The sequence below is a fragment of the Bos indicus x Bos taurus genome, chromosome 11 (genome assembly GCF_003369695.1).
Source record: "Bos indicus x Bos taurus breed Angus x Brahman F1 hybrid chromosome 11, Bos_hybrid_MaternalHap_v2.0, whole genome shotgun sequence".
Taxonomy (NCBI): Eukaryota; Metazoa; Chordata; class Mammalia; order Artiodactyla; family Bovidae; genus Bos; species Bos indicus x Bos taurus.
Genome location: NC_040086.1, coordinates 44,054,660 through 44,072,960, shown reverse-complemented (window position 1 = coordinate 44,072,960; position 18,301 = coordinate 44,054,660). Strand labels below are relative to the sequence as shown.

General features: G+C 48.9%; 1 protein-coding gene across 3 annotated transcripts in view; it reads left to right on the top strand.

Annotated features, from left to right (window-relative positions):
* SH3RF3 (SH3 domain containing ring finger 3) overlaps positions 1-18,301 on the top strand; it is a 161,645-nt gene that overhangs the window by 108,371 nt on the left and 34,973 nt on the right. For all 3 annotated transcript variants that reach the window (XR_003513371.1, XM_027555405.1, XM_027555403.1), the window contains 3 exons: positions 571-644; positions 14,323-14,493; positions 15,947-16,200. Coding sequence is in view for 2 of the 3 variants with exons in the window: in XM_027555405.1 (XP_027411206.1) it covers positions 571-644; positions 14,323-14,493; positions 15,947-16,200 (499 nt within the window). In the remaining variant the exon portion in view is untranslated. The remainder of the gene's footprint in view (positions 1-570; positions 645-14,322; positions 14,494-15,946; positions 16,201-18,301) is intronic.

Below are 18,301 nucleotides of genomic sequence, written 5' to 3'. Positions count from 1 at the left end.
TCAGAGTCAGCGAGAAGCAAGACCGACCCCCGGGGTCCTCCCCTGTTGAGTTTCCTGGAGCTGCTGTAGCAAACTGGGTGGACTGGCTCCTTCTGCCTCAGCCAGCCCCTCAGCAGCTCACCGTGTGCCTGGCACTCGGCAGGAATCACCTGTGAGGGGTCGTCCCTCCGTCATCTTGCAGAGTGGACCCTTGAGGCTTTGCGCGCCTGGTCAGGCGAGATGCCTGTGTTTCACATCCTATCCGCTCTAGCCGCTGTGTTCACTGTGGAAGGACTGGTTTTCCTTAGCGCTCAGGGATGTGGTTTTAAAGAAGCTTACATCTTGAAGCATGAAAAGTTTTGTCTGGCTTTTCTTGGACAAACACAGGAGTAACTAATTCAAGTCCTAAGAATAAAGGCAGCCCTCTCCCCTACTCCCATCTCCTTGCACGTTGAATGCTGCATCCGCTGTCCAACCAGACGTGGGCAGGAGCAGTTTCCTGAGCTGCTGTGGGAGGGACAGGGTTCACTGGCTGCCAGGCTCCCCCGGGAGCCTGTAGTCCATTCACTGTGTCTTCTTATCTGTTTCCAGGACTCCTCGGCCGGATCCACCCCAGCGACTGAACAGCAGAGCACGACTCCCAGAGTCCAGCTGCCTCTCAACGTGTGAGCTGCCATTTATGTGCTTTCCGTACCTACCCCCACCCTACTAGCGTGTCCGTGTGGGGTTTTCTTGTGTGTCACCCACTTGGTTCTGTGCTCTCAGGACTGCTGATGGGGCAGCCTGGAGAGCAGGTTGGCAGGTTCATCAGCGTCTCTGCTTCTCCAACGTTCGGTGAGAGCTGGAGCGTGGTCCAGACATTTGATGACACCCACTGATCACTCAGGAAAGGGCCCCAGGCCCCTGAGGAGGTGGGCGTGGGCCCCATAGGGCAGAGGATGACCAGAGAAGCGGGTGCCACCAACGGCCCAGACGCAGCCTGCGGTCGTCCCACTCCCCAAAACGAGCTGCTTGTCATCACCAAATCGAGCCAGATGAAGGCTGCTGGGAAGTGCAATGTTTGTCTGTTAAGAGAATCTGCTCTTGTTAACTGACAGCTTCTAAAAGATGTGCCATTTAACATCGCCGTTCAAGAGCGTTCTGAAGAGCACCTTTCTGGCTGCTGTCAAGTAACTGCTGTTCAGCTACTTGAACGAACATTTAAGGTGGAGAATGTGAATCTGGCAAACAACGTGGCAGAGTGGAAAGCTCCCAGGGTCCAGAACGGCCAGAGTGTCAGTCTGTGTCGCTGCGGAACACTGAGGGTCTCGAGCACGCGAGGCTTTCACAGTGCAGCCTGCCTGTCTTAGGTAGGATTCCCAGGAGGCGACTGCATCCGTCCGCTGTGCAGGCTCGGCTGCAGAGTCCAGTCCCGACGCGCGCCCTCTTCTGGCGCCAGATGGGACTCCCCGAACGCCTCCCTTACCTACTCGCCCTGTGAGAACTGGGTTCTTGCCACAACAGACCCAACCAAGGGCCTGGGGACCCGCCCCCTTTACACAGCTTCCTGAGGGGATGCAGGTTAGTAGGTGCTGTCTAGAGTCTTCAGGAAGAAGTTCAGGACAACACTGGACAGGAAGCGCTCCCTTCCAGCCAGGTCTGTGCTTCAGCCTGGAGACGGGGCACCAGGGCAGGCCGGGCAGTCGTCTCACTCTTGAAAACTGGGTGCCAGACCCTTTTCTGAAGAAGCAGCCTGTTCTGTGGGAGACAGTGGGGCTCCTGTCGCTTCCTGAGTGAGAGGCAGGACAGGAGAGCTCTTCAAGGACAATCCCAGGGGTTTCATCTTGGCATCCCCAACAAGGTGCCTGGCATGCAGGCTCTCAGGAACTATTCCTTTGTTCAGAGACAGCCAGTCCTCCCCTGCTGGACGCTAAGGGTCCTGATGGCAGCCCACCTCCTGCTCTTGTGCCCCCGTCAGCCACCCAAGAAGGCGGCTCTGCCTCGGACCCCAGAAGGTTACCAGTTCCAGGAGTATCACCCCAGAGAGCCATCAGAACATTCTGGAGGCCTCAGCCACCTAAGGACCCTCCGTATCACAGAGAGCTTAAGTTTGGGGCAGAGTGTGTAGGGACTTATTTCTCTCCCAGACCCCCCTCCCCTGGCCTTAGGGCTTGAGGGGTCAGTGTGGTCCCCAGCCCCCTGCCCACTCCCTCTGCCTCACCCCAGAGCATGGCTGTTTGGGTGGAGATCTTCGTTTAGCTGACAGAAAGGAGTCCGATCCATCTTTCAAAGGATAATGAGCATTTTGGCAGGAATGTGTCTGCTGGTCATGGTGGTCGTCACCTGGATGGTGGCCAGCATGAGTTTAACTGGCTCCTGCACCCTAATGTGTGTATTCTGTAGCTCTGTCTTTTGAAATATAGCTTTGTTCTTTTCTCAGGGTTTATTTGGGTCTTTGATGTCTTTTGTGATTTCATACAAATTTTAGAATTATTTGTTTTAGCTCTATGAAAAATGCCATTGAAATTTTCATAGGGATTGCATTGAACCTATAGACTGTCTTGGGTGGTATGAACATTTTAACAGTATTTACTGTTCTAATCCTTGAGCACAAAATATCTTTCCATTTATTGTGTCTTCTTCAGTTTCTTTCATCAATGTCTCATAATTTTCATTGTTTTCACCTCCTTGGTTAAATTTATTCCTAGATATTTTATTCTTTTTGATGCAGTTGTGAATTAGATTGTATTCTTCATTTTTCTTTTGGGTAGTTTGTTGCTAGATCTCTAATATATTAATATCATATGCTGCAACTTTATTAAATTCATCCAAGATTTCTAGTAGTTTCTTTGTGACATCTTCTGGATTTTCTATGTATAGTATCATGTCATCTGCAAACAGTGACAATTTTACTTCTTCTTTTCCCGCATGGATTTCTCTTTTTCTTGTCTGATTGCTATGATTAGGACTTCCAGAATTATGTTGAGAAAAAGTGGCAAGAGTGGGCATCCTTGTGTTGTTCCTGATATTAGAGGAAATGCTTTTAGCTTCTCACTATTGAGTATTATGTTTTGTTTTTGGTGTTTTTCAGTCCTAAGTCATTTCTGACTCTTTGCAACCCCATGGACTGCCACACACCAGGCTCCCCTGTCCTCCACTATCTCCTGAAGTTTGCTCAAACTCATGTCCTTTGAATTGGTGATGGTATCTAACCATCTCATCCTCTGCTGTCCCCTTCTCCTTTTGCCTTCAGTCTTTCACAGCATCAGGGTCTTTTCTATTGAGTCCACTCTTCTCATCAGGTGGCCAAAATATTGGAGCTTCAGCATTGGTCCTTCCAATGAATATACAGGGTTGATTTCCTTTAGAATTGACTGGTTTGATTTCCTTGCAGTTCAAGGGACTGTCAAGAGTCTTCTCCAGTACTATAATTCAAAAGCATCAATTCTTTGGCGCTCACCTTCTTTATGGTCCAACTCTCACATTTGTACGTGACTATGCTTTGACTATATGGACCTTTGTCAGCAAAGTGATGTCTCTGCTTTTTAATATGCTGTCTAGGTTTGTCATAGCTTGCCTTCCAAGAAGCAAGCATCTTTCAGTTTCATGACTACAATCATAATCTGCAGTGATTTGGGAGCCCAAGAAAAGAAAATCTGTCACTGCTTCCACTTTTTCCCCTTCTACTTGCCATGGAGTGATGGGACCAGATGCCATGATCTTAGATTTTTTGAATGTTGAGTTTTAAGTGAGCTTTTTCACTTTCATCAAGAGGCTCTTTAGTTCCTCTTTGCTTTCTGCCTTTAGAGTGGTATCATCTGCCTATCTGAGGTGGTTGATATTTCTCCTGGCAGTCTTGATTCCAGCTTGTGCTTCATCCAGCCATGCATTTCACATGATGTAGTCTGCATATAAGTTAAATAAGCAGGGTGACAATATACAGCCTTGAGCTACTCCTTTCCCAATTTTGAACCAGTCAGTTTTTCCATGTCTGGTTCTAGCTGTTGCTTCTTGACCTGCATACAGATTTCTCAGGAGGCAGGTACTCCCAGGTACTCCCATTTCTTTAGGAATTTTCCACAGTTTGTTGTGATCCACACAGTCAAAGGCTTTGTACAGTCAATGAAGCAGGTGTTTTTCTGGAATTCTCTTGCTTTCTCTACGATCCAAGGAAAGTTGGCGATTTGATCCCTAGTTCCTTTGTCTTTTCTAAAACCAAGTTCTGGAAGTTCTTGGTTCATATACTGCTAATGCCTAGCTTGAAGGATTTTGTACAGCTGGAAGTACTTGGTTCACATACTGCTAATGCCTAGCTTGAAGGATTTTGAGCACAAACTTACTAGCATGTGAAATGAGCACACTTGTACGGTAGCTTGAACATTCTTTGGCATTGCTCTTCTTTGGAATTGGAATGAAAACTTACCTTTTCCAGTCCTGTGGCTACTGCTGAGTTTTCTAAATTTGCTGACGTATTGAGTGCAGCACTTTCACAGCATCATCTTTTAGGATTTGAAATAGCTCAGCTGAAATTCCATCACCTCCACTAGCTTTGTTTATAGTATGCTTTCTAAGGCCCACTTGACTTAACACTCCAGGATGTCTGGCTTTAAGTGAGTGACCACACCGACATGGTTATCTGGGTCATTAAGATCTTTTCTGCGTAGTTCTTCTGTGTATTCTTGCCACCTCTTTTTAATCTCTTCTGCTTCCATTAGGTCCTTGCCATTTCTGTCCTTTGTTGTGCCCATCCTTGCATGAAATGTTCCCTTTATACCTCCAGTTTTCTTGACGAGATCTCTAATCTTTCCCATTTGATTGTTTTTCTTCTATTTCTTTGCACTGTTCATTTAATAAGAACTTCTTATCTCTCCATGCTATTCTCTGGAACTCTGCATTCAGTTGGGTCAGTCAGTCAGTCAGTTCAGTCACTCGGTCGTGTCTGACTCTGCGACCCCATGGACTGCAACATGCCAAGCCTCTCTGTCCATCACCAACTCCTGGAGTGTACTCAAACTCATGTTCATTGAGTCAGTGATGCCATCCAACCATCTCATCCTCTGCCATCCCCTTGTTCTCTCACCTTCAATCTTTCCCAGCATCAGGGTCTTTTCTAATGAGTCAGCTTTTCACATCAGGTGGCCAAAGTATTGGAGTTTCAGCTTCAACATCAGTCCTTTCAATGAACATTCAGGACTGATTTCCTTTAGGATGGACTGGTTTGATATCCTTGCAGTCCAAGGGACTCTCAAGAGTCTTTTCCAACACCACAGTTCAAAATCATCAATTATTCGGCACTCAGCTTTCTTTATAGTCCAACTCTCACATCCACACATGACTAATAGAAAAACCATAGCCTTGACTAGACGGACCTTTGTTTGCAAAGTAGTATCTCTGCTTTTTAATACGCTCTCTAGGTTGGTCATAACTTTTTTTTCCAAGGAGTAAGTGTCTTTTTATTTCATGCCTGCGGTCACCATCTGCAGTGATTTGGGAGCCCCAAAAAATAAAGTCTGCCACTGTTTCCCCATCTATTTGCCATGAAGTGATGGGACCAGAAGCCATGATCCTTGTTTTCTGAATGTTGAGCTTTAAGCCAACTTTTTCACTCTCCTCTTTTACTTTCATCAAGAGGTTCTTTAGTTCTTCTTCACTTTCTGCCATAACGGTGGTGTCATCTGCATAACTGAGGTTATTGATATTTCTCCCAGCCATCTTGATTCTAGCTTGTGCTTCATCAAGCCGAGGGTTTCTCATGATGTACTCTGCATATAAGTTAAATAAGCACGGTGACAATACACAGCCTTGATGTACTCCTTTTCCTATTTGGAACCAGTCTGTTGTTCCATGTCCAGTTCTACCTGTTGCTTCCTGACCTGCATACAGATTTCTTAAGAGGCAGGTCAGGTGGTCTGGTATTCCCATCTCTTTCAGAATTTTCCACAGTTTATTGTGATCCACACAGTCAAAGGCTTTGGCATAGTCAATAAAGCAGAAATAGATGTTTTTCTAGAACTCTCTTGCTTTTCTGATGACCCAGCGGATGTTGGCAATTTAATCTCTGGTTCCTCTGCCTTTTCTAAAACCAGCTTGAACATCTGGAAGTTCGTGGTTCGCATACTGTTGAAGCCTGGCTTGGAGAATTTTGAGCATTACTTTACTAGCGTTTGAGATGAGTGTGATTGTGTGGTATTTTGAGCATTCTTTGGCATTGACTTTCATTGGGATTGGGATGAAAACTGAACTTTTCCAGTCTTGTGGCCACTGCTGAGTTTTCCAAATTTGCTGGCATATTGAGTACAACACTTTCATAGCATCAACTTTTAGAATTTGAAATAGCTCAACTGGAATTCCATCACCTCCACTAACTTTCGTTAGTTCGTAATGATACTTCCTAAGGCCCACTTGACTTCACATTCCAGGATGTCTGGCTCTAGATGAGTGATCACACCATCGTGATTATCTTGGTCGTGAAGATCTTTTTTGTACAGTTCTTCTGTGTATTCTTGCCACCTCTTCTTAATAGCTTCTGCTTCTGTTAAGTCCATACCATTTCTGTCCTTTATTGAGCCTATCTTTGCATGAAATGTTCCCTTGGTATCTCTGATTTTCTTGAAGAGATCACTGGTCTTTCCCATTCTATTGTTTCCCTCTATTTCTTTGCATCGATCACTGAGGAAGGCTTTCTTATCTCTCCTTGCTATTCTTTGGAACTTTGCATTCAAATGGGTATATTTTTCCTTTTCTCCTTTGCTTTTCGCTTCTCCTCTTTTCACAGCTATTTGTAAGGCCTCCTCAGACAGCCATTTTGCTTTTTTGCATTTCTTTTTCTTGGGGATGGTCTTGCTCCCTGTCTTCTGTACAATGTCACGAACCTCAATCTGTGGTTCATCAGGCACTCTGTCTATCAGATATCAGTCAGGTATATCTTTCCCTTTATCCTTTGCCTTTTACTTCTCTTCTTTCCTCAGCTATTTGTAAAGCCTCTGTAGATGATTACTTTGCCTTCTTGCATTTCTTTTTCTTTGGAATGGTTTTGATCACTGCCTCCTGTACAATGTACAATGTTATTGTACAGGACAAACATGAAGCTCCATCCATAGTTCTTCAGGCATACTGTCTACCAGATCTAATCCCTTGAATCTGTTCATCACCCCCACTGTGTAATCATAAGAGATTTGATTTAGGTCATGCCTGAATGGCCTAGTAGTTTTCCCCTACTTTCTTCAATTTAAGCCTGACTTTTGCAGTGAGGTGCTAATAATCTGAGTCAACTCTAGGTCTTGTTTTTGCTGACTGTATAGAGTTTGTCCATCTTCAGCCCTAAAGAATATAATCAGTCTGATTGCGGTATTGACCACGTGGTGATGTCCATGTGTAGAGTCATCTCTTGTGTTATTGGAAGAGGGTGTTTGCTCTGATCAGTATGTTCTCTTGATGTTAGTGTGGACTTATCATGTATAGCTCTTATTATGTTGAGATATGTTTGTTCAGTATCCACTTTGTTGAGAGTTTTTATCATAAGTAGATATTGAATTTTGTCAAACATTTTTTCAGTATTCACTGAGATGATCATATGGTTTTTATTCTTCAGTTTGTTAATATGGAGTATCTATCACACTAATTTGCAGATGTTAAGCCATCCTTGCATCCCTGGAATAAGTCCACTTGGTCACAATGTATGAACCTTTTAGTATATTTTTGAATTTGATTTGCTAACATTTTTAGAGATCTTTGCACCTATGTTTGTCACAAACAACCTGCAATTTGATATTAAATCTTTGAATATTTTGTGGAATTCATCAGTGAAGCCCTACCTCAGGAAACATGAAAAATTTCAAAGAAATAATTGAATCTTACACCTAAAGGACTAGAAAAAAGAAGGAAAAACAAAACCGAATGTTAATAGAAGGAAGGAAATAATAAATATCGGAGCAGAAATAAATGAAATAGAGACTAAGAAAACAACAGAAATGATCAGTAAAACTAAGAGTATTTCTTTGAGATTTTTTTTTTCTTGGGAGAATTTTGGTTACTAACTTTGTCTGCTAACTTGTAATCAGTCAGTTCAGATTTTCTCTTTCTTCATGGTTCAGTCTTGGAAGATTATGTTTCTAGAAATCTTTTCATTTCTTCCAGGTTGTTGGCATATGATTGTTCTCAGTAGTCTCTTATAATCCTCTATATTTCTGTGGTGTCAGTTGTAACTTCTTTTTTCCTTTCTGATTTTATTGTTTGGACCAGTTCTGTTTCTTTCTTGATAAGCCTAGCTAGAAGTTGGAGAATTTATCTTTTCAAAGAACCAGCTCTTAATTTCACTGATCATTTCTGTTGTTTTCTGTTGATCTTTGATCTTTTCTGTTTAGGTGTAAGGTTCGATTATTTGAGATTTTTCATTTCCTGAAGTAGGCTCATATCACTATAAACTTTCCTCTTAAAACTGCTTTTGCAGTGATCCGTAGATTTTGGATCATTGTGGTTCCATTTTCATTTGTTTCTAGGTATTTCTAAAATTTCTTCTTTGATATTTCTTTTCAGTGGCCCATTCATGTTCATGATTTTTTTTGTTTGTTTGTTTTCTCCAATTTTTCTTTTGATTGATTTCTGGTTTCCCACAATTGTGGTCAAGAAGATGCTCGATATGATTTCCATCTTTGTAAATTCATGGAGGACTGTTTGTAAACGGATGTGATCTATCCTGGAGAACCTTCTGTGTGTGCTTGAGAAGAATATGCATCCTGCTGCTTTTGGATGGACTGTTCTGTATGTGTCCATTAGGTCCACTAGGTCCATTCTTCTGGGTTTGGTGTGAACATCGTGATGACCATTACTCTTTAATGGATAGATTGCTTATCTCTATTTTGTTTAGTTCTTTCTCTGAGGCTTTATCTTTTCTTTCAGTTGCAACATGCCCTTCTGTCTCCTCATTTTGCCTGATTCTCTATGTTTGTGTCTGTGTATTAGTAAATCATCTGTGTCTCCATGTCTTGTAGGAGTGGCCTTGTTTAGGAGACATCCTGTGGGGCCCAGAGGCACCAGCCTGCCTGGCCACCAGAGCCAGGCACTCGAGGGTCCCCTCTGTGGGTGGTGTGTTCCCCCCTGTTGTGGGGGGCTGTAGTTACTGCTTAGGCACACTCGTGTGTGGGCCCAGCCACAGCAGCTGCTGGACAGTGGTGGGCAGATTTCTCACTCAGCCAGGGTGAGACCTCACCTAGGTGCAGGGGTTGGTGGGCTTCATCTGGGTACACCCACTGACACTGACAGGTTAGATTTTGTTGTTTAGTCACTCAGTTGCATCCAAGTCTTCACAACCTAACAGACTGCAACACACCAGGCTTCCCTGTCCTTCACTGTCTCCCGGAGTTTGCTCAAACTCATGTCCATTGAGTCGATGATTCTATCCAACTATCTCATCCTCTGTCATCCCCTTCTCCTCCTGCCTTCAATGTTTCCCAGCATCAGGGTCTTTTCTAATAAGTCAGCCCTTTGCATTAGGTATTCAAAGTATTGGAGCTTCAGCATCAGTCCTTCCAATGAATATTCAGAGTTGATTTCCTTTAGGATTGACTGGTTTCATCTCCTTGCAGTCCAATGAGATTCAAGTCTTACAGTCCAAGATTCTCAAGAGTCTTCTCCAACACCACAGTTCAAAAGCATCAATTCTTCGGCACCCAGCTTTCTCTGTAGTCCAACTCTCACATCCATACATGACTACTGGAAAAACCATAGCTTTGACTAGATGGACCTTTTTTGGCAAAATAATATCTCTGCTTTTTAATATACTGTCTAGGTTTGTCATAGCTTTTCTTCCAAGAAGCAAGCGTCTTTTAATTTCATGGCTGAAGTCACCATCCACAATGCTTTTGGAGCCCAAGAAAATAAAGTCTGTCACTGTTTCTATTGTTTCCCCATGTATTTGCCATGAAGTGATAGGACCGGATGCCATGATCTTCGTTTTTTGAATGTTGAGTTTTAAGCCAGCTTTTTCCACTCTCCTCTTTCACCTTCAAGAGACTTTTTAGTTCCTGTTCGCTTCCTGCCATAAGGGTGGTGTCATCTGCATATCTGAGGTTATTGATATTTTTGCCAGTATGAAAAGGCAAAAAGATATGACAAGTTAGATGGAACATTCCAAAATTGTACCCACTGGGGTGGCATAACAAGGTAGCCTGCAATTTCTGAAATGGCTCCAGCTAGTGAGTCAGTCCCCAGGGAGCATCCCCCCGGCTCCTGACCCCTGGCAGATGCTGCCACATTACTCAGTGGCCTGTGCGCTATTCAGTCTGGTATTTTTATGCTGGTTTCTGGGTTGAATGAGTCTGCATACAGGCCCACTGAGAGCACGTTTTCCATTCCAGGTGCTTTTGTAGTTTTCCTGGTATTTTCTGTTGGTTTTCAAAGCCAGGTATTTGGGGGGCTGGTTTCTCCTGAGTGGGATCGAGGGGTTGGGTCCCTTCTGACTGGACCGTGGTGGCTGGGGAGGGGTTTCCTGGCGAGTCCGTCTCTCTGTCTCCTGTGCTCTCTATTGTCCTCCTGCCCTTAGTGGTGGAGGCTCTGTCCATCCAGTGTTCAGGTCCCTCTCTGAGGAGGTGGTCCCATAATGTGGTTGTGGGTTTGCTGTCTTCCTGGGAAAAGACAGGTTCAAGAGTGTCCTGTGCCGCTATCTGAAACCCTTTCCCCAGCCAATTCTGCTGATCGAAGGTCAGCAAGCAGGCACGTGTTTTGCTGGCCTGAGTCCATGCGGCACTGGCACCTAGAGGAGCAGGAGCAGGCTCTTTGCAGGAGGATGGGAGAGAATCTCACTTATTTCAGAAGAAATGAGCAAGCCGTCATATGGAGGCAGAAGGGTGTGAAGTTAATGAAGGCGCTAAAATTTTTTAATCACTGCTTGATTAGAGTCTATAGACAATTAGCAGCAAGTGAAGATCTTCCATAGAAAAGAGCAGTTATGCGGTGAGCGGCGGCTGTTCCCAGCAGGCTGCTCATGGGAACACAGCTGCAAGTAGAGGCTGGGCAGCCACAGCTGCCGCGTGTCCAGACTGCATGCTGTCCTGCCGAGGGCACCAGGGAAGGGGCTGACGTGTCCCCAGACTCACTCCCCCAGGGCTGCATCAGCCTGGAGGCGGGGACGCCTCTTCCAATGGGCAGGAGAGCCCCCTGCCGGCCACCCGGCCACAGGGAGAGCCTTGTGAACCAGACCTCCCACTCTTGTCTGAACCAAGTACCTTCAGTACCAGCCTTGTGAGTGAATCCACTGAGACAAATGAATCCCAGGCCAGTTCTGGAGCAGCTGGCTCTGTGTCCTCTATGGAGGCATGTGCAGAGCTGAAGTCCTTTGGAAGGAGTAGAGAGGGAGTGGAGGAGGAGTGGAGGGGAGGCTGAGGGGAGAGGCACGTGGAGTACCGGAAATCCTGCGGGCGCTATCTGGTTCTCCTGGCCCTGGGCTCTGTGGGCATCGGCCTGCAGCTCCAAGGCCCTGCCGAGGGCACCCTCCAGGCTGGTGGGCACGGACGAGAGGGTGGGGACAGAAGAGGTGCAGACGATGCACCCTTCCCTGTGGCCACACTCAGACCGGGCCTGAGTGACCACTGCACTGCAGGGGCCACAGAACTGCAGACATCAGGCTGGGAGCCGCCAGCCCCTCCGGAGCATCCCAGGCCTGCGCACGAGCCTCAGGCAACAAGCAGCCCCACGTGCAGGAAAAACGCTGGCAAGGCAGTCTGGCTTCCCCTGAGGCATCGAAGGGAACAGGTTGGGGGGCAGGGGGTGTGCCAGGTGAAGTCAGATTGGTTTACACTCCACCCCCCAGCAGTGCACACAGAAAGACTGAACTTGAACTGTTGAGACCAGAGAACAGATTGCTCCTCGGAGAATGAATTCACAATAAGATGAAGGCCTCAGGGCCCCCTGCTCCCGGCCTCACCCCAGCTTCCTACGGGGCCTACCAGGCCCTGGGGCCAAGAACAACTGCATGCCTCCAACTCGCTGCATAAACAGAGACACTCCATCTTTTTGAACCTCAGTTTGCTCAGCTGTGAAATGAGTAAGTAGCCCAGCCTCAGAGCTCATGTGGGGCTCCAGCAAGACCATAACAGACTCCAGCTTCCCACCCTGTCTGGACTCCGGACACCTGAGGGGGATGGGCTCTGCACGCTGTCCCACAGGTGATGGCAGCGCCTCCTAAACAGAGTTCTGATTGATGATGGAGGAGGGTGCCCCGTCCCCTGGATTGAAGGGGTCCTTAGAAGCAAGCCTATCTCCCTGCATGGTTAGTGCCTGAGGGCGCCAGGATCACTGGCATCTAGTAAATGAATGAACAGCTGAAACCAGAAGGAAACATCACCTCCCACTGCTATGACTCTAGAGGAGGCAGGACACAGGATAAATCAAGATATGCCTGCAGACCTGCTCACGACTCGGCTCAGCAGAGCGCATGGTCCCAGAGGCAAGAGTCGGGGAGGAGGTGCCCCCACCCAGTGGGGCCCGTAGTTGGTCCAAGTTTGGGGAGTCGGGTGGTAGTGTCAGCCAAGTTCACTTCTGTTGCCTGTTTTCTGCCTTTATTACCTCATTAGGAACCACGGTGTGTTTCTCTAAAGTACAAGTGGGATTTTGAAAGAAGACTGTTTCAATGTAAAGGCTTAATCAGAGTGCCTTAAGGCCCACAGTCTGAAAATAACTCATTCTCACTGTGATGGGAATATCCTGAGAGGTGAACACAAACCTTGTTCCCTGAATGGCTTGGGGATTCCAGGATTTTGAGTGGGACCATCAACTCATCCCCAGAGATCACTCTGTCATCTGAAGACCCCTCCCTGAATCACAGACAGACAGACACACACACATACACACAGCTCGTCGGGCCTTTGCTGCAGTTGCTAACACATGTCTGTCTTTTAGAATCTGGGTTGATGCCACTGTGAAAGTAGGTGCCAATGGGCACTATGCTAGGTGTGGGGGAGGCTTGCTGGGTGTGCGGGGGGACTGTGCCATGTGGAGGGGAGGGCTGCCCTGGCTACTGGAACCTCTGAGCCTCTCGCTCACTGCCCGAGGTCCTACTCTCCCCAGCAGGGACAGCACTTCACCCTCGGATGGCCCTCTGTCCACAGCTTCATGCTCCACTGGGCAGTGGACAGTACAGGTAGCCCCTGAAGTCACCCAGTCCCGGAGGCTGGGAGGGTGGCTAGGAGGCAAAGAAGGAGGCTCCTGGGGCCCAGCAGGGGCAGTGTGCCCACCAGGCCCATCCTGAAAGGAGGCCCAGGAGATGATGCTTCTTTAGAAATGCATCTTGGGATTTCCCTGGCGGTCCAGCAGTTAAGACTCCATGCTGCCATTGCAGGGAGCACATGTTCGATCCCTGGTCAGGGAACTAAGGTCCTACATGCCACATGGTTACAGCCAAAAAAAATTGTTTTAATGCATCTCGTTTCTTTGTTGGAGTGAAGCCCCCACCACTTTTCCTGCCCAGATCTTGCAAGCAGGGTATTTGCCTGAAATCATTCTCTCTGTTAGGTCAAACATTCCCTTCCACAAACCCCCAAAGTAGCAAAGCACTTATCAGAGGTTCTGAGGATGGTGCCAGGGGCTCAGGATATTTCAAAGAGTCCTGGCAAGTGAGGAGTGCAGTGTCTAAGCCCTCAGCTAGGGCTCACACCACCAAGCTGTTAAAAAATCTTGAAAGTAGAATTTCAGTTAGTCACCTATCTAAGGAGTCCCTAATTGGGCTGGTTTTTCTTTAAAAGGGCCTCCAAATCTCCTCCAGTTTTCATGGCTGGGTGAGTGGGCAGGTGGGACTAAACGAGGAAACCCACCCAAAGCTGCGTAGTTCACCCGTTTTCCCTAAAGCCTTCTCTTGCCCAGAGCTGCTGCTGCTGCTAAGTCACTTCAGTCATGTCTGACTCTGTGCGACCTCATAGACGGCAGCCCACCACGCTCCCCCGTCCCTGGGATTCTCCAGGCAAGAACACTGGAGTGGGTTGCTATTTCCTTCTTCAATGCATGAAAATGAAAAGTGAAAGTGAAGTCACTCAGTCGTGTGCGACTCTTGTCGACCCCATGGACTACAGCCCACCAGGCTCCTCCATCCATGGGATTCTCCAGGCAAGAGTACTGGAGTGGGGTGCCATTGCCTTCTCCAGAGCATCAGGTATTAATCAGAGAAAAGAGAACAAAGTGGACCCAGACAGCTGGCCCCTCATCTGGTCCTGGCAGGGCCTCTCTGAGTTCAGCCTGCAGGTTGGCAAAGGGTGTGGAGCCCGTGGCTCCAGAGGTCTTTCCCCGGGGGCTCCTCCTGGCCCCTGACTGCCCACCAAGTGTGCGAGGGCACCCTTCTGTCCGCGGCACCACTCACCACCTGCCTCTTGCCCACAGGTACCTGGCGCTCTATGCCTACAAGCCCCAGAAGAGTGACGAGCTGGAGCTGCGCAAGGGCGACACGTACCGCGTCCTGGAGAAGTGCCGGGATGGCTGGTTCAAGGGCACGGCCCTGCGCACCGGACTCTCAGGCGTGTTCCCTGGCAACTACGTGACACCCGTCTCCAGGTGAGGCCCTCACTACCCGCCTCCTGTGGCCGCAGCCGTGTGGAGACCAGAGACCGCGCCCCGCCTGCTTTCCTTCTGCCCGCTGCCCCGGGGAGAAGGTGGCTGGGAGGAGCTGGAGCACCACACGGGGGCATGTCACAGGGCCGGATCTTGTGGGCACAAGTGCATGCATGTACGTGTGCACACATATGAGTACAGTGGGTGTGTGTGCAAAAGGCACATGCCATTCACACACGTGAAGGAAAGATTTCATGTTCCCAAAAGTTAACCATTATTACTGAGTGGAACATTATGAGTAATTAATTTTTTTCTTTCCTTGTCATTTCCTGTGTTTTACGAATTTATGGTTACATTATTTTTATAAACTGGCAAAAGCAAGTTTAATAGTTAGCTCGAGGTGACCCAGGGTTGTCAGATGTTTTCATGGAGAGGGGCGTCCCCTGCAGGTTTGGTTTAGGGTTGGCCTCGCTCTGGGGAGCCCCGGATGCCTCAGCCCAGTGTTCACAGCCCAGGACCTGCAGAGACCTGCTGCAGAACCCCCACCCCACCCCCTGTTAAGACTCCAAGCAAAGTAAACACCCAGACCTGCACTGACACAGCCTGACTTGTACCTTCACAGCAGCAGGCCCGGGAGCCTCATCCCCCATACCCTCCTGGAAAGGCCCACTTGTGAGCCCTGTGGCCCTGTGGCCCTGTGCAGGGAGGCCCTTCTCCCCACAGCTGCTCTGCAGAGGCTCTGCTTGCTCCTACCATGGGTGGCTCCCCGAGCCTCATAGCTGAGATCCAGAGGAGACAGATGGGGAGTTTTTCCGGCTCTTGGACAAATGGAAGGCGTGTGATCCTGATAATGGATCCTAGGAGTTCCCCACCCCAGCCCCACATGCTTGGTGCTGGTGCATGGTTCAAGCTGGCCTGTGCAGGGGGAGGAGCCACTGGGGCCTGTCTCAGAGTCCTGTGCTCCACGGTGTGTCCTGGACTCTCCACATCACTTTCTCTGGAAAGTCTGGGGTAAAACCGCAAACACAAGGCTTGTCTGCGCCCTTTCCTGGACTCCCAGGAGTCCCTCATCCAGAAGGAGCCGGGCCCCTGCCTCCTGCTGCCTGCCAGATGTGCCAAGCCCATTCCTTCTGCCTCTGGGGACACACAGCTGTTTGTTAGACTAAATCAAGGCAGGAACAAAATATCTGATTAGCATCACTTTCCTGTTTCCTTTGGCTCTTTCACTGGTTGTCACATATGCAGGTGGAGAGACTGTGTGGTTGTCAGGGGCTCTGCTGTTCAGCCGGGCCTCTGGGCACCACATGCCCAGGTCATCTTGGTACTGCTGTAGGACTTGTCCTGGATGGTGTGGCCTCCAGCTCTCAGAGCCAAGCGGCTGAGCGATGCTTCATCAGTCTGTGTGGCGTGAGTGTATCTGTGCCCTCCCCTGACTTCATTCTGTTCATTTCCTCAGGATTCCTGTAGGAGGGGCTGGGCCACCCCGGAATAATGCAGTCGGAGGGTCTCCCCTGGCCAAAGGGATGGCCACAACCATGCACCCAGGCGGTGGGAGTCTGAGCAGCCCGGCCACGGCCCTGAGGCCAGCCCTTCCCCTCACCACAGCCCAGGTCCCAGCTCAGCACCAGGCCGCCTCTCCCCCACTGGGCAGTTGTCTGAGGCACACAGTCCAGCCAGCAGCCAGCCAGGCCCGGAGCGCCGGCCCCACTGGTATGTAGCAGCCTCCTGGGGACCTCACTCTGCTGGAAAATTTGAGGAAGCTGATCTCAGGGACACAAGTTATGAGTGTCCTTTGGCCCAGGTCTTGAGCAGTCCGTGGAGGGGTGCCCTGTAATCATGAATTTATGCTAGTCCTGGGGAACATGTTGACATATCTTCATAGCCTGTCCTGTAGCTGGAATGGATTAGAAAATTCACAGGTGTTTATACACTTCATGCAGCAAGAGGACTGGCTGGACCAGTGAGGTGACCTTGGCACCTCTGGGTGGCCCTGTGAGCCACTGTGGGTCACCTGCATCTACATGCCAGGCACCAAGGGGTCTCCTGATGAGGCAGCAACCCCCCCTTCCCCGCCCCACCCAGGACAGAGCTGGTAATGAGACCAACCCACAGAGGTGCTTCCTGAGATGCTTTGAGGCTGAGGAGTGATGGCCACTGCTCCTCATGCAGCTTCATCAGTAGAAGACCAACCAGAAGTCAGGACAGTCTAGGTGGCTCCCTGTGTAGCATGAGACGAGAGGAAGTGTGGGGAGGGTCCTGAAGGTGTGAACAGGGTAAACGCATCTTGCTTGGAAGCTTGGCAGTCAGCTAAGAAGAACTGCTAAGCTTGACTCACGTGGTCCTCCTGGGAGCCAGGCCAGTAACTTTCCGACACATAAGCCAGTAACATTGTCACTGTGCGGTGAACGGGACCCAGGATGGGAGGACGTGCCTCTGAGTTTCATTTAAATGATTCAGAATTCCTTTCCACTCCCACCCCATTCTCAAAAATAATCTCTTTCTCAGAATGTCTTTTTTTCCAAATTATTTATTTTATTTTGGGCTTCCCTGGTGGCTCAGTGGTAAAGAATCCACCTGCCAGTGCACGAGAGCAGGTTTATTCCCTCAGTCAGGAAGACTCCCTGGAGAAGGAAATGGCAACCCACTCCAGTATTCTTGCCTGGGAAATCTCGCGGACAGAGGAGCCTGGCAGGCTACAGTCCAGGGGGTTGCAAAAGAGTCAGACACGACTTAGCAACTAAACAGCAACAACAATTTATTTATTTTATTTTTGACTGTGGGCTGGGTGTTCATTCCTGTGCACAGGCTTTCTCTAGTTGCAGAGTGGAGGCTATTCTTTATTGTGGTGCCCGGGCTTCTCGTGGTGGTGGCTTCTCTTGCTGTGGAGCTCTAGAGCGCCCGAGCTTCAGTAGTTGTGGCACATAGGCTCGGTAGTTGCAGCTCACGGGCTCTAGAGCACAGGCTCAATAGCACACGGGCTTAGTTACGTGTAGAATCTTCCTGGAGCAGAGATCAAACCTGTGTCCCCTGCATCGGAAGGTGGATTCTTATCCACTGAGCCACCAGGAAAGTCCCCGACAGCAGCCCTACCCTGGTGTCCAGCCTCATGCTGGGTGTTCTCATTCAGCCACAGCAGGCTCTGTACCAAGGAAGCCCTGTGGATGGGCTTGGCCCCGCCTTTGTGTAGGTTTGCTAAGACTCACTTTGTAAATGTGGGAGATGATAAAGGACAGGGAAGCCTGGTGTGCTGCAGTCCATGGGGTCACGAAGAGTCAGACATGACTTGGCAACTGAACAACAAGAGTCCTTCATATATGTTTTTTTTTTTCCCTAAATTAGTGGAAAGTGAGGTCTGTCTTTCACCTGGCCAGTAGGGCCCTGGAGAAGAGCTTGTTGTCTCTGCCCTAGAAGAATCTGCAGCGATATCACCTGTGGCCAACCTCTCGGCCCAGCCGTTACCTTCCATCCAGCCATGGCTCAGGGCAGCTGATGGTGCTCATTGTAGCCTCCAGCTGTGGATGCAGCCCCTGAGGCCTAGAGATAGCGTGCCCAGGAAGTGCCCACCCACTGCTGCACGGCTGGGGAGACATGCACTGAGGTGCTGGTCTCCTGGGCCTGGAGCTCCCAGGTAGGGCCTCCTGCTTGTGACCCCCTCATCCATTCCCCAGCCTGCTCTGTGCTCCATGATGCTGAGAGCCATGGCAGGCCTGCCTCTCACGGAGTGTACATCCATCCCAGCCACCCAGCTCTGCACCAAGTGCCCTACGAGGGCCTGTCCACACTCCACCATGTCAGGAAACCCACCAGTTCA